This window comes from Temnothorax curvispinosus, unplaced genomic scaffold (genome assembly GCF_003070985.1).
Source record: "Temnothorax curvispinosus isolate PA1 unplaced genomic scaffold, ASM307098v1 QBEX01009080.1, whole genome shotgun sequence".
NCBI lineage: Eukaryota > Metazoa > Arthropoda > Insecta > Hymenoptera > Formicidae > Temnothorax > Temnothorax curvispinosus.
The window spans coordinates 1-22,586 of record NW_020218860.1 but is presented as its reverse complement, the minus strand read 5'-3'; the positions used below and the strand labels follow the sequence as shown (position 1 = coordinate 22,586).

Sequence of the window (22,586 nt, the reverse complement as noted above, 5' to 3'; positions counted from 1 at the left end):
GTACGAAGCACTCTTTGGGCTTGAGAAAGCGATGAAATCGAACATTTAAATTCTGTCAACCTTACTTCTACAACCGCGAACTAAACACTCAATTCTGCTCGTAGATTTGCAACGCGGGGAAAATTCATCCATATTAATAAAAATACAACACAAACCCAGTACGACCGCACGTTAAGCCTGTATGTACAATGCCACGAGATCTGTGAGCCCTGAGTGCTTTCACTTTCGACCACCAGATGTCATGGCGACGAATGTCAGATCCCAATTTCCCGACCTTGTTCTTGTTGATTTCACACATTTTATTTGTGAATCTCCGTATCAAATCCGTATTAAATCTCGGATTATACCGGTGTAAACCGAGATTTGATACGAATTTGATACAAATATGAGTATATACACTATATACATGGTACGGGTACCAAACAGTCGGTGTAAACTAGACCATTGATTGAATTTACTCACTTCAGTTGGTTCTCTTGCTAGAACCACTTATTATAATTCATTCAATAGAATGTGTGAAATCAACAAGGGGAATATTCTGAAAATATATTGCACTGTTTACAAATACAAACAAAATAAGGACGATTTCGAGCACCTCCTATAAAGGTAAGCAGCTGTAAATTACTAAAGCACAAAAATGGCTATAACTTGGAAACAAGGTCAAATAACTGGACATATGTTTATATAAACTTCCTTCATTGTTTTTGTATCCTAAATCCACCACTGTAATACTTCTTACATATTTCGAAACACTCTGTATATATTTAAATCAAACACTGTAGATTAATATATGTAGTAGAAATTATCAGTTTGCATTTTTAAGATTAATTTATTGTATGACAATACATTTTATAGGTTCAACTCATTTCGAGGATGTGGGTTATTTATTTTGTCCTCACATGATGAAAGACTTGGGAATATCGTTGCCTACACCTGATTCGAAGGATTATAAAATGATAAATTACATAACGCAGCTGTGGGCAGATTTTGCTAAAACAGGGTATTATGGACTTAATATTTTTATTCGCATTTTATATGGAGAGTATATATTGCATATTAATAATTAATGCTAATTTTATTTAGAAATCCAACGCCTGTTATTTCGGATTTGTGTCCTATTAAATGGATACCGCTGAAAAGTGCAAATGTATACCATTATCTAGACATCGATATAGAACTTCAGATGAAAGTTTTCCGTAAAGGAGAACAACGTTGGAACTGGGAAAATATTAAAAAAAATATATAAACAATTATATACACATTGCTGAGAACTGCTTTTACAGTTCAGAGTATATATATTATTGAACTTTTCGGAATGGATTCTGATTAGAATTATTCCGTTTTCTCCAGAAAACGTAATAAAAATCTAGGAAATAACTAAACAATTTCGGTCAAAATCCATTTCGAAAAATTTTATAATATGTGTCCAAGAGGGATCTTAGTTTAAAAAAAACAGGTAAAATTTTTGTTGAAATAATAACCAATAACATGACGTTCTAATCTCTCGGAATTAGTGATTAGTGCAGTTTCTTAAGAGAAAAAATAAAGAGGAAAAGATCGGTACATGGTGCAATATGATCCGTTTGAATACGATTAATCCTTATTAGTTGATTGTGGATCAGATGTTCAGGAAAGGATTTTAGATATTATAAAAAGTAAATGAGTCATGAGGTAAGGGCTTAGACAAATAGTGGGCTTATTGGAGTATTTGTTTGGGAAAACTGCTTATAAAAACTGTTTGGAATAGAAATCATAAATATTTAAAAATATTTAAAATGAGTTGCGACACGCAACAGCGCACAAAATATGTGCACGATTTTTTATATTAAAAGGATCAACTTTTTCTTATGACAAAATCACATTTGTGTAGTTTTTTTTAAATGAAAGCCAGTATCAGAGATTTACTTATGTGACCGTTTTTGAATAAAAAGTTTGGCATATTGTGTTTAAGACAAACACTTTATTTTCAATCAAAGTATGCACCCATATTATTAATACATTTTTGCTATTTCAATGGTAAAATCAAAGGCACTTTCGACAGCCTCTTGTGAATTAAATTTCTTCTCGTGTAAAAAGTTGTTCAAATTCCAAAAGAAGTAGTCTGTTGGTGTAAGGTCTGGGGAATATGGCGGTTAACGGAGAGTTTCCAATTATAGCTCTTGCAATTTTGATACAATTTTTTGTAAAATATGTGGTCGCGCGTTATCATGAAACAAGATAGGGGAAGAGTGATTGATTAATCTCGATTATTATATTTAATTGCAAGCTTCTCCATCATGGTTTACAATTCCTTGCAGTTACATCTACCGTAATCAAAGTTTTATCCCAAGTTTTATGAAACTGAAATAAATAACACCGGCAGAGGATCACCAAACAGTGATTATAAGCTTCTTCTGGTAGACGTTTCAGGCACTGTTTTGGTAATGTTTGAACTTCTAATGCTCCTGACCGAATACCTAGAAGTATCTCTCCCAAATTATGTTCAAACAGCGACAAGTCGCAGTAGGGCGAATAGTCCGCAAGAAGCACACAGTAAAGTTTAGCACCCTTTGGTTTATTGCACTCTGGTCTAACTACAGATTGATTATCAAAACTAAAAATCGCATGTGTTTTTGGAACATGTCCCTTTCGGCAAGTGCCGGCGTAATGCGCCTTTATTTCTCACTTCTCTCTTCCGCTTATCGTTAAACTACTCAATCGACAAGCCATCTGAACTAGAGCCTGGAAAGGAGAAATAACATGGACGCGACTCGCGAGCGTTACTACGAATTCGGAATTGGGGAATATTCCAAGCAGGTGCTTTACTTGGACCCAACTATTGCAATTTTCGTACAGGATCCATTTTTTATCACAATTAATAACAATTCGATTAAAAAATTCATTTTTGTTTTGACAGCAAAATACAGACTTTAAAACGTGCTCTTTTGGGCGTTCGTTCAATTCGTGTGGCATCTACTTTTTCAACTTTTTTATTTTACCATTTTGATTTCAAATGACCAATATTGTTTTAATACTAAAATTAAACCTTGTTGCTAATTCACCCAAAGTTTGAGATGGATCCGCTTCCACTATCGCCTTTAATTCATCATTATCGACCTTCGTCTCAGGTCGCACACACGACTCATTCTCGAGATCACCAGAAACAAAAACGATTAAACCAATAACGGACTGTACAAGTTAGAGTCAGGCAAGTATATTTAATTGTTTCACTCTAACTTATTGCGAATGTGCACCAGTTAAGGAATTCCTTCGAAAAAGAATAGACGCCATAGTATAAATGGTACATGTATAAAGCTTCTAGAACATTCTGACGCATGTCTCAAAGACATCATAAACACGTTCAAAAGACGTGAAAAGTAGGAATTTTAAATTTTATTATTAAAAAAAACGTTTCTATAATAGTTTCTTTAACGTTATTTTATCGGGAAAGAAACGTTCGATCGAATGATGTTCAAAATTGGCGTTTAATGAAAGCGATTCTCTATTGATCGTTGTCACAAAGCGAGCGTCAGGGTGACACATACATGAAGCGCGGAAACGCGGAAACGCGGAAGATAAAATTTACTAGATTCCCGCGTTTTGATTGCCTTATATTACATATAGAGCACAATTTGTGCGGAAAAGCGGAACGGTATGTGACAAATAGACATTTGTATTCATTTCTTTTAATTGTGTTCACTTAATTTATTGCAATTTTTATTAATATGCCATGCTTATCTTTTTAGCTTATTTATTGAATACAAGCATTTTAATCAATAAATACCGTTAAAAATTAACATTTTATAATTCTCGGTTCCGCTTTTCCGCTCAAAATATGCCATGTAATATAAGGCAATCAAAACAGACGGAACGGAACGCGGGAATCTAGTACATTTGTCTTCCGCGTTTCAGTGTTTCCGCGACTCCGCGTTTTCGCGTTTTCGCATTTCCGCGTTTCCGTGCTTCATGTACTGTTAAGAATAAATGTTAATCGCGTTTCCTGTTTTACGTGATGCTAGTGATTGTATATTGACATGTTTATCGATAAGTCCGTACTTGCAGAAATCGAGATGAGCGCCGAGCCTATTCCTGTTAGCATGCGCGCGCACCAAATCTCGAGCAAGCCGGTCTCGCCTAGCGACTGAACAGTCGCAGTCCGGAAACATGAGAGCAAACACGCGCCATACATTGTAATATAATGAAGCTTATATATAGACAGCAACAAGTGAAATTAACCCGTTTCTCTCCCGCTCCGTTTCATGCAACTATTCTGCTCTAACAGGTGTTGTAATTTCAGTTCTTTACTGTAAATTTAACGAAACCGTCGTGAGTTGAATCGATTTCTCACCGTAGTAAGTAACGCGATCATATATAACTATCTACGTTAAATGATTACTGTATAAGGGAATGTAAAAGGTTTAATGGTTATTTTATGATACATAAGTGTAGAGGGATAGTAAAGGATGGAATACAGCAAAATACAAGTGCATAGCTCTTATATTCTTTATTTAGCTTGATATTTTGTATATCCCACCTGTTTAGGATATACGGCATTTTTAGCGCGCATGATTTATGCCATAGTACAGACACTCCGTAAAAATCAAAATCTCCTGTGTGTTCTTTTTCCTTCTTTGTTTTTTGGATCGTATAACAATAACTTTTAATGCATCTATCGTTCTTTTATTTTTTTTAATTTTTTAGTTTTATAATTTGTTTATTATTCTTACACCTTAATAAACTTTTTACACACATTTTATAACTTATTATGACATTTTATTGCCTTATTTATAAACGTTATTTGTAATTTTTAATAAGGTGTATATTTCACCCATGAATGTCATATATTCCACCTCTATGGGATATATGGCAAAAATGTAAGAGTTTCTAAAAGTTTTTTAAATTAAATACAAAGAATGAGAGAGAGAGAGAGAGAGAGAAAATATTTTGTATTTCTATTTTTTTATAGTAGTAGACAGTATAAAGTTTTTATTGGTATAATTCATTTGCTTTAAACATAGTAAATAGTACTCGATAAATTAAGTTTCCCTTAGCTGCAGCGTATTGGGATTTTCAGTCGTGACGTAGCCGTGACGTCACAAGGCCAAGATGGCTGGCCTATTCCTGAAAGTTGTACGCAAATATACGGTCTGAGATGGTTTATCATGCCTTTTAAACGCGTGTGATAAAAAAATGTACCTAAATATAAAAGAAATATGTGCATTTGCACAGTGCACCTCTTCTTTAAGGAATTTCATGGAAGGAGAAAATTTGTTGTGCTGTGGACACTTATTAACATGCGGGATAACCGCTCAAGATGATGACAAATGGCATCGAGTTCGGATCGAGCCACCGTGCGAGACGGACGTGTGTGCCCGCTGCTTGTGTTGCTTAATTGTTCCAAGATTATACCGGCTTTTTGATACGGTGTTGCGCGGTGGTGGAGGTTGTGACGAGAAGTCCTTTTTTGGGAGAGTTTTTACTTTCTCTTAGTGTTGCCCCCCCCCCCCCCCCCTCGGAGGGAGAGCACGGAATATTTTTCGTTAATTAAGATTACATGGATACGACGGACTCGACCACGCGACGCGCACGTAATAGCCCTCGTTCTTCTGACGATGACTCGGTGAACAACTCGAGCAAGAAAATCCGCACCTGTATGACTGAGCAGGAATTTGACAATTTCTCACAGGAATTTAGGACGTCGGACTTGTTGGATGTGGATCGAATAAGCCAAAGGAGCCATAATTCGAAACAGCAAAGGGATAAGGAATTGCGTAAGCGACGCAACTTAACGGTCGATGCAGGTATTCCAACACCTGAGGACGATATGGAGGTGGATATTAACACCTCCGCGAGCCTTGAGGAGACTAGAGGTCGTGAACTTTTCATAAACAAAACGACTTCGAGTAATAGTAATATTGATATTGTTGCCGGTGGCACGCAGCCGTCTTTAGGTGATCACGTGAGTGACGTGAACACGCCACGCGTAAATAGTGTGGATGATCCCCTGTTGCCTGACAAAGAATCTTATATCATTTGCGATTCCATTTTGAGAAAATGTGTTCCCGGTAATTCTATTGACGTGCAACGATTTGCGAGATATGAAATCATAAGGGAATCGCCAAGATTATTATTCGCCCCCCCCCCCCCCGACCAAACCACTACGACAAAAGGTAGGAATCGTATAAAGATGTGGATGTTTCTTAACGAATTGCATATCTGCTCGACAACGCTGTCATGATTAATCATTTCTCAGCTGAAATAGATTTTAAGGATTTCTCTGACGCTAATCGTGCTCTAGACATTATAAGAAAAATCAATGAGCCGAAATTAACAGCTCATTTGGAGCAACGCGCTGTTATTTGCAAGGGAGTTATTTCGGACTGGCCCTCAAGTATTTCGGATCTGTGGGACGTGATTCAGGATAAATCTGGTATACTCAGATTGGACAGGATGTTCCGGCGGAGGTAAGACCCCGAGTCCCAAAAATCGTCGCTAGTCAACACGGACAATATTATCATCACATTTAAGGCAAATAAGACCCGTAACCTAAAAATTTTTAGAAATGGAGTGGGACTGAGAGACCGTACGTACCGCCTACACGCCAATGTTTTAACTGTTTTAGATTTGGCCACACTAAGATAGCATGTAAAAGCAAAACTCGGTGTATCGTCTGCGGTGATAAATCCACGGGCATTGTGACAGACCGGTGCGCTATTATAATTGCGAAGGCTTTCATAAATCTACGTATAGAGGATGCCCATTGCATGAAAAAAACAAAAATATTAACATTGCTGTGGCACATAATAACATTTCATTTCATAAAACTGTGCGGTTGGTTGTGAGAAGAGCGTCTCCTGCAAAGCCACAAGATAGATTTGGAGACTCTAAGGCTTGGCCAATACTATCGAGGGAAACGGAGCCACCGAATAATGCTGCAGAAGTTGGAAATTTAAGACGAAACCCTACTCTCCGCGACCCACAATCTGCAGAGACGAGGGACAATCTGCCTCGTTTTAGGCCGAGAAGTGCACCCGCCTTCGGGGCACATTGGGAATTATTATGATCGCTTTGACAGCCGTGCTGAGGAGATAACTAAGGAGAAGAGGGGCATAGCCCTGCTTGCGGCACATAATGGGGCTTCTTGGACGCAAGTTGTTAGGGGTGATCAAGAAGATAATCACGGAGGCTCAGACCCTTCTCACGACCTGGTTGGCGAGGTATTGAATAATATTCTGCAACTACTGCAGAGATTTCCGGAGGCAATAGAAATTTTGACTAGCGCACTTATGCATACTGATAGACGGGATCAGTTGGATTACGGTGGAAGTGAAAATAACCTTTTAGCGAGAAGAGAACTGAACAGAAATAAGGACTTAGGGAAAGCTCTGGTAAGATATGGGAGGCCTGGGACCCTCCCCGCTTTATAATTTAATCTCCGTCTGTGAAATGGCCGGGGCTATCAGACTAATAGAGATGAGCTTACGAAAAATATTTTAGAGTATGATATTATGGTGCTTACTGAAACCAGATGCTCTGGTCTCAATAAGGTTTTTTCTCCAATTATAAGACAGTCAATAGTAACAATCGCCTCGGCAGTGGGGGCGTGTCAATTTTCCTTCTTAATCACTTGGAGTTTGAAACTCTCTCTATCCTTTGGACTTTATCGGTGGGCTATGATGTTGTCGGCGTGAGAACCAAGAACTTGAATCAAAATCTAAATATAGTCGCTATCTATAGGCACCCTAGTAAACCTATGACGAGACGTGATCTTTTGCCCGTTTTTCAGGCAATTAATGGTAACAATAATGACTCGATTATATTGGGAGATATGAATGCCCACAATGTCGCCTGGAACTGTCCAACTACAAAGAATAGGGGCGATCTTTTATATGACCTGATGAGTGATGAGGACTTCATATGCATAAATACAGACACTAAGTCGCGACAGGGCTCTCGTGACCAGCGCGATTCCAACCTGAATCTAATGTTCGGTTCGGAGGGTATCGTCGACAGAGTTTTCTATCGACAACTGGAAGAGACATGGGACAGCGATCATTTTTTCATCTCTTTTTCCTTTGATGTTTATCCTCAGTTGTACAGAAAAATCACTAATAGATTGTCTACTGCAAGGACAGACTGGTTGTAATTCAGCACTTTGGTGGAGGGCGAGGTTGTTGCCTTCTTGCTCCCACATTGTGAGCTTTTCAAGGTCGATCTGGAGAAGTACTATGATTGCTTCGTGGAAATACTGAGAAAATCCGTTTCTATTGCATCGGGTAGACGACGTGAGGATCCTGGACCTCCTCCAGACGATCCCGACAGGCGCAAGAGATCGCATAAGTGGTGGGACGCTGAATGTGACGAGGCGATTTGTAGCAGAAAATCTGCTTTTTTTACTTAAAAGAGGACAAAAAGTATTCATGACTGGATTGAGTATAAGAGGACCAAGGCGCTGGCCAGGCGGACCTTTAAGGCAAAAAAGAAAGCTAACTTTGAGAGATTTTGTAGCGATATTAATTGTTTTACAAGTCTCAGCTACGTGTGAAACACGATGCGCATTCTCAAGAACGCTAGAAAGAATTTGGAATGGCATGCTTGGCCCACGAAGAATAAAGAGGAGGAAATCAGAACCTCCATTGAAGGATTGGCTCCCCCGTTTGTGGGGACTGATCCTGCTATGGACTATGGCGGTGGACACCCCCAATGTGGTCTGGTCTTCGGGAATGTTGCCTGCGGAATGGTTGAACTACCAGGTAATATTTATCGACAAAGTGGGACGAGAAAAGGTACGCCCCATATCACTTTCATTGTGCATCGGTAAATTGATGGAAAGAATGATCAATGAGACTTATCTGGTGGGCAGAAAAGGAAGAGAAGTTCAGTACTTCCCAGAGCGGTTTCCGCAGAGACAGATCCTGCGCAGATAATTTGACGAGAATTGTGTCGGACATCAGAGCCTCTGTTTGTGCTAGGAAATATACCCTTGCGGTCTTTCTCGACGTTTCGTCTGCCTACGATTGCGTTGACTTCCGCATAATGATAGATAAACTAATAGCACTTGATTGTCCCTCCGGTATTGTCAAGTTTATTAGCAACTGACTCTACCGTAGAAAGGTACGATTTATTGTTAATTCTCCTGAATTTATAATTTAATACGTCTTTAAGGGACTCCCGCAAAGTGCTGTTCTTAGTCCTGTACTATATTCCCTGTTCACGCAGGGTATTTGTGCCAATCTTCCTGAGGGTGTCGAGGGTTGTTGAATTTGCCGATGATATAGGGCTATACATATGTGGTCCAAACCGGCACCGGAATAGAGTGCTGCTCCAGCGTGCGCTTGACATTGTTGCGGCACGTCTGCGTAAGATTGACCTTGATCACGAGCCAAAAAAGTCTGTATTGGTGGAGTTCTCCAAGAGTGGCTTTGTTGATAGAAACCTTAGCATTCGTGTGGGAGATTGTGTGGTGCACAATAGCAACGGAGCTAGGTTCCTGGGCATTTGGCTGGACAATTGTTTGAAGTATGATCGACAAGTGGCAGAAGTTAGAGGAATAATAAACCGAACTAATTCTGTTATAAAGTACCTCTGTAAGGTGTCTAAAGGTATGGAGGTCAACACAGCCCTCATGCTGGTAAGATTCATTACGGATTATGGGAACTTTTTCTACTTTCCCCAGGGATACTGCGCTGCAGTTGAAGCTGGAAAGATCCCAATATCTATTCAAGGGCATTCGTACTGCCCTTGGATATAGAAATAATACAGCAAACAACGTTATCGTAGCAGAGGCCAAGGTGAGGCTGCTGAAGGACCGCGCTGCTCTACTCGGCCGCAATTTTATCAACAAATCTATTGCCTACAATCAAAGTGGTCTATGCGGCAAGTTACAGCGGCTGCTAGATTGCGAAAGCTACGCCCAATTTCGCCAACCAATGTATAGGCTGTCGCTCCTTTCGGAGTTATGGAGGGGGGCTCGTTCGTTCATTTCCACGATCGGTCCCCCCAGAAAATTTGAAATTTTTCCGGGCACATACAGTGCTCACACATTCAAGCCCAAGGTAAATTTTGCAATTGGCAAGGAGAGAAAGAGTGATAGGTTTTCTGATCGAACATTGGCTCGAAAAGTGATAGATCAGTATGATCTGAATGATACCCCGGAAATTATTTTTACGGATGGATCGTATAATGAAGACTCAAGATCCACAGGTGCCAGTATGATCATCTGCGACCAAGAAACAGCGCAGAAGATGAGTCTACCTTATTTGTGCTCCTCATACACGACGGAGGCTTTCGCCGTTAAGTCAGCCCTTCAACTGATGAAGATTCAACACATAGACAGAAATAAAGATATTGTTATTTTCTCAGATTGCAAATCTGTCCTACAGGCTATATATAACAATCATCTTAACGTTCATAAGAATAAATATATTACGGAGGCCAGAATATTAGTATATGAATTGGAATATGAGTATGGTAAGAATGTCGTATTAGTGTGGATCCCCGTTCATGTCGGAATTGCCAGCAACGAATTGGCTGACGTGCTGGCCAAGGAGGCTGCCAGTGAGGAGGCTGACGTACCCCTCCATTGAGACTCCGATGGGGGATCTCATGACGCGCGCTAGAAGGGAGACGTGGGACGCCACACAACTATTGATTTATTTGCGATTCTGCGCACAAGGGCGCTTTTTACTTCGACAATTTTTACGATCGGCAAGCGGTTAGACCATGGTTCCGAGAGGTTAACGCGGAGAGATATTTCGTCACTTTAATCAACAGATTGAGAGCCAACCACTATAATCTCGGAGCTTCTTTGAGGAGGAAGGGTTATGTTGACGATGAAAGGTGTGAATGTAGTTATGAGAGGGAAGACTTGCAACATCTGCTGACAAGATGCCATAAATACGATGCTCAGAGAATTGACATGGATGTAGAGTTAAGAGCTGAGGGCTATTTGGTCGAAATGGATATTTGTCACCTCATTAAAACCAAGAATTGGGATATTCTATATATTATTTTCAAATGTTTAAAACATATTGACAAAGTCATTTGATCACTAGAGGAAAAGTAACTTAAGTTCAGTCTGCATTGTTCTAATTATTTTAGGGTCTAAAGCACCGTAATAGTCCTCATCCGAGGACGCCTGAAAAAAAACCCCTGACAAATGGCATTTAACTGCATATTGCCTTCAAATGTCAGATGTTAAAAGTACACCTCACAAAATAAACATAGTAATAGAGAAATCAGGGAAAATATCATCTGCAAAATGCAGTTGTAAAACAGGGATGAGTGCAAAATGCAAACACACGGTTGCAGTTTTGCTATATTGTAATTGGTAAGTACATATAAAAGTTATTAATGTATATATTAACAATAACACATGTAGTAGTATGCTGTTTCAATGTAAACTTTTAGACATAATGTCGACAAATTTGAGAATATTTCCTGCACCGATAAAAAATGCATCTGGAACGTTCAACACAGCGCGGCTGTAGATGGGTATATAAATCTGCACCTCTGGAAGATCACAATTAAGTGTTTTAATATTTGTGAGAAGAAATCAACTTTGATTGATGAGCAGATAAACAATGTCAAAAATAGATTATTTACAATCCCATCAGCGTTAACAAAGCACATGTATGATAAAAAAATTTCATTACAGTGGTTGCATGAAAAAAAATTTTAATTTGTGATTATTTTGTGCCCGGGCGTGACCCGTTAAATTCATTATCATTACTTGAATAATTTGCAATTTTTTATTACTATTTTCCCCAATTGTTATCAACTTATTGTTAGTTTATATAGGACCTCCTTTCATCACATCATGTTTTCTGTAGAGTTCGGACGGTGTTGTGACACCCCATATGGTGTCTCCAATAAAGAGCGTTGAACTCTCCCTAGGGAATTCGCCTGCGACAGGTGAATATCTTGCAAAAGATCTTGAAGTTCCGAAGTCTCCTGCGGTTGAAGTTTCCTTGACTTCTTCATCAACGCTATCTTTCAACAGTAAACCATCGTCAACGAAAACAGATGCGACTCCGCCGAATAAAGCATTAAAATTTAATAAATTGGTCCCTCTTCCGTCAAACAATAATAACAAAGTATGAAAGCAGAATTACTATTTATTTTTATCGATGAAGTTATTGAGTCACATTTTGCAATGTCTTGTTTAAAAAAAACTATCATGTCCACAGAATACAAAACATTCTAACAATAAGAAGAAGAGGTCTCACCTCACAAAAAAGAAGCATGCCCGTAAAACAAGCGTAAGTGAATGCAACTGATTGTGAGAAGAAACCCTTGAAAGTGTAGAAACCTGCGCGCCAGGGAGAAACGCGAGATCGGATAGACGTTTATTAGATGTCGGAGCCATCTAATCTAAAACAACGTCTAGAAATATCTTAATTAGATGTTATGTGATTTTATGCCACCGCGTTTTCTTAGAGACAGTTCAAACCTAATATTTACACAATAACGGTGCATTGTTCATAAAACACTTTTTTGAGCTCAATTTACTTTTCGACATCTAATAAACATCTAATAGACGTCTAAGTGAATGACACGTAATGAATTTGAAAAGACGTCGAATCGACATCGATACGACGTCGATATCGGGGCGTGCAGGCGGCTACTTCGCTCTGCTGCTGCTAAATATAATTATATGTACACAATAATTGATATTAATTAATCTTTAATTAAAATTAGACTTTTACGGAATGCTGTACGTTATAGTGATTGATTTTTTCGCGGGCGTCATTATTAGCTAATTAATGCTGGTTATTAATATTTGATTGTCTACACTGGCGTCGCGCCATTTTACCGCGCGTAAAGAGCCTATAGGAGAGAGTAGCACTAACGAGCCACTCTCTGATTGACTGGAATAAACGTCACGTGACCAATGAGCGCCTCTCTAGCTCTCTCCTAGAAGCTCGCTCTAACCGCGCGGGAAACGTTGTTGTTCTCGCGCTCGCGTCTCGTTAAGTCGTGCAGTCCCATCGTCCTGTGTCCTGTGTGTGTGCAGCAATCGACTAAAGAGTTTCGGTCGCGCGCCCGTGGATCCGCGTTTCCATCGCGTTTCGGGTTTTATCTCGACCGGCGTCGGTTGTCATACGTATATGCGACGCATCCGTGCCGGGTGGTGGCGATCGCGAGCGGGTTATCCGGGCCAGATCTGGCCGTGCGTGTTTTGCCGTGTTTCAGCCGGGGCGTTAATGGTCGTGGGTCCGCGGATCCGCGTTTTCACTGCGTGTGGAGGTTTTCGTGGTTTTTGTCGGGAGTGTTGGCGAGCGGATTCGGGCCGGTTCTGGCCGGAACTAGAGCAATTATATTTTTGGATGACTGTATAATTGCGAGCTGGATTTTTTTTGTTCATCTGGACTCATCCGTTACATCGACTAAAGATCAATCGAAATGGATAAAACAGATAAACCGGTAAGTACAGTAGTACACATTATTTTCAGATCTAGAATATTCTCGAGCAAGCCATACGTTTTCGCCTTGCTGTCGGCGGCCTTGGCGCTCGGTCACGGGCCGGCCGTGTGTACACGTTGTTTTTTTACATAGACTCGCGCTCAGTAATAACGCGCTATACACTACTTCTCGCTGTTGCTGGGTCGACTTTCGCCACGATTCAAAACATATTATTCAGATCGTTGGAATTTTTGAGAAAACATTTGCCATCGATCGAGACTATTGTTGTTGGCACTGGTTTCCGGTATAAATTATCTCCGCACTCTGGCGTTCCTTTAAGTTGGTCATTAGACATTATAATTATAATCGAGTCAAAAGAAGTTGTCGTATTTAATGCTTGTGCCGTGGATTATTGCTCGTGTCGTGTATATCGCTCGTGCCGTAACACCGCGTGCAACACACCCTGATATCTAATCGTAACGCCATAGATATTGGAGTTGCAAGTTTTTATTATTTATTATTAAATTATATATTTCTTTACTTGATAAAATGTAACGTCGGATAACCTTTACGTATCTGTTGTTTCTGTATCAATCTCCTTTTATTTCAGTGTTACTATTTGAAATCTCTTCCTTTGGGAAATGATGAAGCTCGAGCAGTATCTAAACTTATGTCAAACCTCATGAGTAACTCTCTTGCCCAAGAGTATAACTTCGATGGTCATGGAACTAAATTGGCTTTCAAATCCACAAAATTATGGGAATTGGTACAAGGTATAATGTCTGAATGAGTAGTTGAGTTCCGTGAAATGTATGTGCGCATGTGCATATATGTATATATAAAATGCGCTTTTCAGAATCCAGCTAGTTCTTTTTTTTTAGCAAATGTTGATATTTTTTAATCCATACGTTTATTTTTTTAGGTACATTGTTGTTAAAATTTGAAGAAAGTGATCTGAGTGAAGCATTGAAGTCTCTCAGACCATGGCTGCGAAATGCCAAAGAAAGAATGAAACCTGCACATTAGTATTACAGGTTTATTGTGATGTAGAAATATCGACATGCTCTTTTTACGTCGGAACGAAGTGACACCACCAGAGGTGCAAGATAGTTCAAGCTTTAGATACACTGCAAGATAGACCAAATAATTTTGTAAGAAGACCCTGCGGGGTGTTTATCGCGAAAAGCCACTGTTGCGATGGCCGAGTCTCGTAGATCATCCTAGTAGGACAATCATAGAGTTACGCGTTTGTGTTTAGACGCGCTAGTAAATTTTATTTTATTTTATTTTTTTATTTTTACGATTCCGATAAAAATGTGGGAGCGAGGGTTCATAGAGAGAGAGAGTGGATTTGTGAATCTGGCGTTCAATTGCGGATGTCTTGTTATAAACATGTAAGTGCGAGTTCGTCAATTTCTGCCCAGACTTAACTATAGCGAACGAGAGAATTGCTAAATAATAAAATGATTATAATGACATTAGTATACATAATACATATACCATATATATATACTGATACGATACTGAAGCATCATCTTTTGTATCATTTGTTCGTTTGTTTTTATCTTACTGCGTTTGTCTTTCATTATTAATACAATACCAAGATGACTCGGTTTCGACTCTGTATCTTGATGTGTAAATATATATCCGCTCATAAAAAAACCGTGTAAGAATAACTAATAAAAAAATATGTATACAAATGCAACGAGGGCAAGTCTTATCGACGAATCTTCCTTGCACTCCCCTTTTTCAGGATTTCTACATTCTACAGTGTTAAGTACCAAATATCAGTGTGATTTAAATAGTTTATTTAACATACTCGTATTAAATACACCAACTTGTATGGGATACAACGCAATAAGCAGACCGGATGAGCAAAAAGGTCTGTCGATATTCAGAACCGTTGTTTAAAACAATCAATTATTTCGCTGCTAATTTCAATTAGTGAGAATAGATGCGAGTTCTGAATACAGACTACGAAGAACGCTAGGAGTGAATAAAGAATGAAAAAAAAGGATGAGTAAGTAACGAACCTCTTTGAGGAAAAGGACAGTTTTCGAGAGACAGAAGGCACGTAGGATGATCTAACATTTATATGTATGTACTCCTTGGTAACATTTTTCCCAGAAATTAAATGTTTTGAAAAATATTGTGCCATACTTTAAATTCCTTATCTTGTATAAATGAGTACGTATTATTATTTAGTAATAAGTAAATTAGTCCTTTTACTTTAGAGGTAGATCTATTATACGTCTATAATACGTCTATTACGCAGAACGTCTATTAGACGTCTATTATATGCGTCTAAAAGAGGCCACTTAGACGTCTATCTAGATGCGTTTATCGATCTAAGTTAGATGCGTCTGATAGACGTTTGCTAGATGTCTATCCGATCTCGCGTTTCTCCCTGGTGTTTTGCCTAACTTTTTCCATTATCATAAAACTTCTTAATGAGCATGTCAGTCTCTTTTCTTCCTCATGAAAATTTTGTGACGACGGGAAAGTTATGAGGAAGCAATATGCAAATATCTGAGTTAATACAAAGGTTTCTTTCTTCATTTCTTTCTTATTTTGAATACTGTTAGATGAGGATAAAAATGTATATATCGGAAATAAAAAAAATATGGTATTTACATATATAGGATAAATTGCGCTTAAAGAAGAATTTAGAAATGGAAAAAGTAAATGTTGGTGATTGCTTGCAAAAGCTAACTGAATTAGTTGAAAAGTTAACGAATCAACTCGAACAATCAAAACAGTCATGTGAAAAATTTGAGGCATCGGTAATGCAATATCTCAGCACGATAGAGAGCAACTGGAAGCAGCTACAGAGTAAGTACTTTTTGTTACACGAGTAGTCCACATGAGCATGCTCACGTTGCTGATGTTTTTTGTGTATTCCACACACATATATGCAAATTTTGATGCTGCCAGATATTATCTCGCGCAAACATCATCTCGGAAAACGTCTCCAAACTTTCTCTAAAGTATGCAGGAAAGTCCAAAGTATCGCACCAGTCGAAAAGATTCAATAGCATTTTTATGAATAATCCCTTTCATATAATTTGGAACAATACTAAAAAGAATATGACAAAATATAACTAAATAAAATATAACTAAATATGTAAGGATAGCAATGGTTTCAAGAGTCTCGAACACGATTGTTCAAGCGTGTTAATAAAAATATTTTAATTTTGTGATGAAAAATGTCATTAAAAAAGTATATTCTAATCGTGTAAAAACCTTCATGATATATTTTGGTCGTTAAAGATATTGAACATCTTGAATTAACAGATCACTGAAAGTAGTTTGCTTCCAAAAATGTAAAATAAAATTCTTTGTACATAACTCTGTGTCATTACATCATAAATATAAAAGTAATTAAAAAAAGTACAGGTGCTCGTACATCAGCAGTCGACAATGATGAAAACGTACATCTTGAAGACATCAATAAATCACCGGTCCCGGGGTTCATCCGTAAAAATGGCAATGAAGAAAAGGTAAGTCAAAGTATATTGAATTAACAGTTTCTTTTCGAAATCCCACCGACCTTTACAAAAGATAATTTATGAAACTGCTATCTTTTGCATGCTCTTAACTTCCGGCTGTTTTATATTAGCTTATAAAAAGAAGTTTATTGCATGCTGTTTCAAAAAATTTATTGTGAAATTAACAGATACACTATGGCCAGAATATTTGGATAGATAAAATGACCTATGACAATGCCGTGTTTGATGCACATTTGGACGTGATGTTTATAAAGAACATGGCTCTCGCTATTTTTGGGGATAAGAAACTAAAAAGATCGAGCGTAACAGGTGCATCATCCAATCGCACCAAGAGTAATCCGAAGCCTTCGCTGAATCTCACAAAAGCGCTTGCTGTTCGCGGTAAGTATGCACTTTTATATTGCACTAGTAATCAACTTGAATTAATCGTTTATCTCTACGTGACATCGGCATTTGGGGAGCACTTTCATTGACTTGTAGTCTTTGTAAGGGTCCTAAATTTTGTAGCTCAATAATTGTTAACAAGTACATAATCGTTTTACATTCAAGATGGGCCCTTCAATAGTCTCAACTCACTAACAACTATTTGCACAGAAGGCTCCATTTTTAAAGACATATTGGCTATCCAACGCTAAATCCCGAAAATTCAACTTTTTATTGTTGCAGTAGTATATGAATACAGTAAATAACAATTTTATAGAATTCTACTTGAGATACTCGAAATATTAAAGGTTAAAAAGTAAAAAAAAAGCCACAAAAGTATTGTGAAAGCAATCGAAGAAAAGTTTATTCAAATGTTCAGAAATAAACTACTTTTTAATTTATATATTTATGTTAGTACACGGACTTTTTGCATACAAAAAAATTTTTCTGGAAAAAGAAAAATTTTAAACAGAATTGATAGACGCATTTCGTATAAAATTTAGCGTTTTTTTCAAGATACCTTCCAAAAAATAATTTAATTATACTTTTTGTTACAGATATATTCAGGTACTTCCTGGAATTATATCGTCGTTATAACAAGCACAAGATTGAAGAATTGGTAGGGGATTACCAAACATTCATAAGACAAAGAAATCTCTGACATAAACAGAGTCACAAAACGCGTCGCGAAGACGACAAGTAAGTTATTATAGATTCATAATTTTTTGTAGACAAGAATAGGACGAGCTATAGTCACGACTTACTCCCAAGTCATGACTTACTCCCAATGAAAATTTAGTTCGATAAAAATTTTAAATTTCGAAAACATGACATAAAAAATAAATTATGGGCTCATGTTGTAGAAGAAACTGTAAATAAAACAAAACAAAAAAATAAGAGCGCACCTTCACGCAATTCCAACAGTAGTCATTTGAGCAGCTGTAGCAACAGCAGCAGCAGCAGTAGCAGTACCAACGGTAGTAGCAATAGTGATAGTAACTAATTTTATAATTTTGATAAAAAAAATTGTAACCAATAATGAAAGAAAATAAAAGAAAATTTCAATTAATAATTTTTATTTTAATATTAACAAATTTTAATTAAAGTTTTTTAATTATTTTACTTTGCATGTGTTATGTGGAGCATAGCTACTACAACATATAAAAAAGAGAAAATTAGAAACTTGCACCTTGCTTCTTTATTATTTTATTTTGTTAACTAATAGCGAATTCGGTTGGACGCACCAGTGCGCACTCAGTGCACATTAAAGCCGCCGTAAACAAATCAACGGAAAGTGTATGTTTAATATAAACGAGTCATTATTGTACTATTTGGTAAAATATGTATTAGGCATTTTATCAGTCGAAATATTTCCATTTTACTTTAAATATTATAGATTAAATTAGTGAAGTACAACGGCTTTAATGTGCACTAAGTGCGCACTGGTGCGTCCAACTAAATTCGCGATAAATTCCCTGCATGAGAAAATGAGTTAGTCAATTTTGGCCTCCTCATAGAAGAAAATTTGTAAACAAGATAAAATGCCGAGAAAGGAAGATACCAGTTAATAAGTATAGTAAAAAAAATACGTTTATTGACTCCCCTCAGGGTTGCAAAGCGTTTTTGTAGGGACGTTCCCAACCCTTTATTCAATTCTCATCCAATACTACCCTTCTCCTCTCACTTAACCCTTTGGACCAACGGCTTAGCGTCTCTTTCCGAAAGACGGAGCCCAGTTTGCTCCGCACAAGAGCTTATCTTGCACGGAGGGCGCAACTTTTGGAAAAACATTCCATGTTTACATGGCTCTAGTGGACTCGAACCTGGTTCTTCAGATTACGAGTCTGGCACTCTACCACTAGACCACAATGCCGCCCTTTTAATAAGTATAGTAATTTGTACTAAAACATAGGTTGGTAGCTCTGCTTTCTAGTTCTCAAATTATTATTCGCGCGGGGTTTCTCATTGTCTTTTGTCCATCGGCCACCTTTGTATAAACCTCAGTAGCCGATTAACACATATTAAAAGGCATTGCTACTCAATCAAGATATACTAGCGTTTTCCTTTCATCCTGCATGCAATATCTTCTGATGTGACTGCACGCTCTGCAATTACAGTACAGCCTTCTGACAAGTTTTTAATTTGCACGTTTTTTTTATTTTTTCTTTGACTCCTATCCCGTTCAAGTATAGATTTGGACTTCAAAAAAATCTCACGAAAAAGAGGCGTGAGAAAAAATTATAAGACGTGTCTCATTCGATATTTATACTCCATTGAGGAAACCCGGGAAAAAAAGATTATATGTAATTATATATAATTATATATAATTATATATAAATATACATGATTATATATGAACTTTGGTGCTTTATATAAAATTATATATGGGCTTATATAATTCCAAATATAACTAGATATATGAACAACAGATCATATATGCACTCATGTACGGATACATATAAGATTCATATGGAAGTATATATAACCCTATATGATTATATATAATTTCATGTAACGTTATATATAAAAAGCAAAATTTCCGTACTTATATATGATGACATATATGATTATATATAATTATAAAGGCGATTAAAATATATTTAAATATATATAAATGTTTCATATACAATTTGACATGATTATATATGAGTTCATATAATTTATATATAAATTATATATAAGAAGCATTTATCTATGTAGATTATACATGATTATATAAAATTATATATAAACTTTAAATTCGGATTATCCAATAGATGACATTCAATAGGATTCGTTTCTCGTATTTAAAATTTGACAAACAGTGGTATAAACAGGTATCAAGAGACACGGCACTGTCTCACGTCAAGCAGTGCCAAGTTATAATATATGGAATAAATCATTTCACTTTTGATTCTACAGCTTTTGAAAAAATATACATCTTAATTTATCAATGCTTTATTATCGAAGTTAACAGTTCTTTTTTAATATATATTGACTATATATGGTCATATATGATTATAGTAGTATAGTTTATTGTTTCCCCCGTAGGGTTTACAATTTTTTACAAAAATCTTAACCTACATCCTTAACTTAACCTTAACTAAAACCTTAAGGGCCAGTTCCACAAATGTCGGTTAACTCTTAACCTTAGGTTAACTTACTCTTCGTCTCTTTCTAAGGGGGACGTTAGAAAGAAACAAAGGATAAGTTAACCTGAGGTTAAGAGTTAACCGACATTTGTGGAACTGGCCCTAAATCTAATTTAGAGAGGGAAGATTCTGCATATGCTATGCTTCCTCTTCCCCTATTCCTAATACACACACACATACGCCTCTCAATGGGACTTCCGTTTCCTCTTGCATTCTATATATGTCTGTTTCCTTCTATTCGTTACAATTTTCTCTCCGTCCTAGCTCTCTCTCCCTCTCTCTCATTTTCCCTCTCTCTCTCCTTTTCTCTCTCTTTTCTCCCCCACCTCCTTCTTCTACCCCTTTTTTCTACTCCCCCGCCTCCCCTTTTCCTTCCATCTTTTCCCTTTCTATTTCCATCATCCATCCCTCACCCTCCCCCTCCTGTCCCAATACCCATACCACCGCTTCCTGCCAACTTCCTCCTCCTGATTTCCACCTCCTACATTCCTCCCACACATGCTCCCATGTTTCCGCCTTACTTTCACACATCCTACATTTCTTCTTCTCTTCTCCTTCCCAATACCTGCTTTCCTTCATCTTATTCCCTAACTTAAACCTCGCCACCCTTCTCTTTCTTTTGCTTCTCCCTATCTTTTTGGAATAGGGCATAATGCCACCCTTCTCCTTCTTCTCTTAACCTTTCCAGCCCTTTTAACCCCACCCCTCTATCTTACAAGAAACTTTCCCTCTCCTGTTCCTAACTTGATTCCACTCTCCCCTCCTTCTCCCTTCCCTTCAGCTTCTCCCAACATAGCCTCGCCAGCTCACTTCCTTTTCCCTCCTTTAATTTCTTCTCGAATCTCCATGCCATCATCCCCGCCTTCCCTCTTAGCTTCTCTCTTTGTAGCTCCTCCCTTACTGAGTAACCCGGTGTTCTTCCATCTACTCCCAAAACCCATTTAATATATCTTTTTTCCACTCTCTCCAATCCTGCCCTCTCCCTCCATCCCCATACTTCTGCTCCATATCTTATTAATGTCCACATCAGTCTGTCAAAAAGCCACATTTTTTCCCCCAGTCTTTCCTAAATCTTCTCTTCCCTATCCCTCAAACTTTCTCCATCACTGCGGCCACCTTTTTAATCCTTTCCCATATCTGTGCTTCCTGTCCTCCATTCCTTTGAAATACATAATCTAAATAACAGAATTTCTTCATCTCTCCTATTTCTTTTCCTTTCCATCTCCATCTTCTCTTGCTCTTCCTCTCTCCGCCTTTTTTAAACGTCATTATTTTCGTTTTCTCCGTATTCAGATCTAGTCCCTTCTTATCTAAGTATCCTTCTAGCCTTTCTAACATGCTCCTCATTTGGTCCTTATCCTCTGCTATTAGCACTACATCATCCGCGTACGCCAATGTATATATCCTCTTACCTCCTACCATTATCCCTCCCCATTTCACCTTTCCCACTTCTTCCTCCATATCTGCTAACATTACATTAAACAGTAACGGGCTCAGTGGGCACCCCTGTCTTACACCCCTCCCTGTTCAGAACTCTTCCCCTATTTCAGTTCCCACCCTTACCCTACTTTCCGTTTCTCTCAAAATCTCCTCTGTCCTTCTCACCAACCCTTCCCTTATTTCCCTACCCTTATTCCCCTTCTCTTATTCCCCTTATTCCCCTTTCTCTCATTGCTTTTATTAAGACTCCTCTGTCTACCGAATCGAATACCGCCTTAAGGTCCACAAAACATGCTATCAGCTTTCCCCCTTTTTTCTCCAACCTTCTATTTACCAAATGATTCAGCACATAAATGTTGTCTATAGTTCCCATTCCCCTTCTAAACTCTATCTGGTTTTGTGGTATTATTCTCTTCCACTCCAGCTCCCTCGCCCTCAAGCTCCCCCCGCCCCGCTCCCCCCTCGGAGCACCCGGCCTCGGAAGTCCACTATATTCCTACTTGCCGTCGTTGTATAAGGTATACACTGCAATCCTGGCAGAGAGGCTAAGAGAGGAGCTGGAGAAGGGGGTTTCGGCAAGCGCGTCGGGACATGTTGTTTATTAAATATTGATAAACATATCGATGGCAAAGGGGTGCCGCCGTTCGGCCGAGGGGGGGGAGGATGGTCAGGGTTCTAGGGCGAGGGGTTCGTGGAGAGA

The 22,586-nt window shown here is 38.2% G+C and overlaps 1 protein-coding gene and 1 long non-coding RNA gene across 5 annotated transcripts; both read left to right on the top strand.

Annotated features, from left to right (window-relative positions):
- Window positions 1-504: 504 nt before the first annotated feature.
- On the top strand, window positions 505-4,479 carry LOC112458666. The gene is made up of 3 exons (XR_003041231.1): window positions 505-606; window positions 856-1,000; window positions 1,084-4,479. It is a non-coding gene; the product is annotated as an uncharacterized LOC112458666 (long non-coding RNA).
- A 5,484-nt stretch (window positions 4,480-9,963) lies between these two features.
- LOC112458665 lies at window positions 9,964-18,014 on the top strand. Of its 4 annotated transcripts, none has more exons than XM_025022415.1 (8): window positions 9,964-11,308; window positions 11,389-11,610; window positions 11,811-12,074; window positions 12,168-12,239; window positions 16,026-16,215; window positions 16,780-16,883; window positions 17,060-17,273; window positions 17,873-18,014. In XM_025022415.1, exons 3-8 carry the CDS (start codon window positions 11,838-11,840, stop codon window positions 17,974-17,976), a joined length of 921 nt encoding a protein of 306 aa, XP_024878183.1. In that variant the 5' UTR covers window positions 9,964-11,308; window positions 11,389-11,610; window positions 11,811-11,837; the 3' UTR covers window positions 17,977-18,014. The 4 variants fall into 4 exon arrangements, with proteins under 4 accessions (XP_024878183.1, XP_024878180.1, XP_024878182.1 ...); XM_025022412.1 differs by having other exon boundaries at window positions 16,762-16,883; XM_025022414.1 differs by having other exon boundaries at window positions 11,389-12,074; window positions 16,762-16,883.
- The last annotated feature ends 4,572 nt before the right edge of the window (window positions 18,015-22,586 follow it).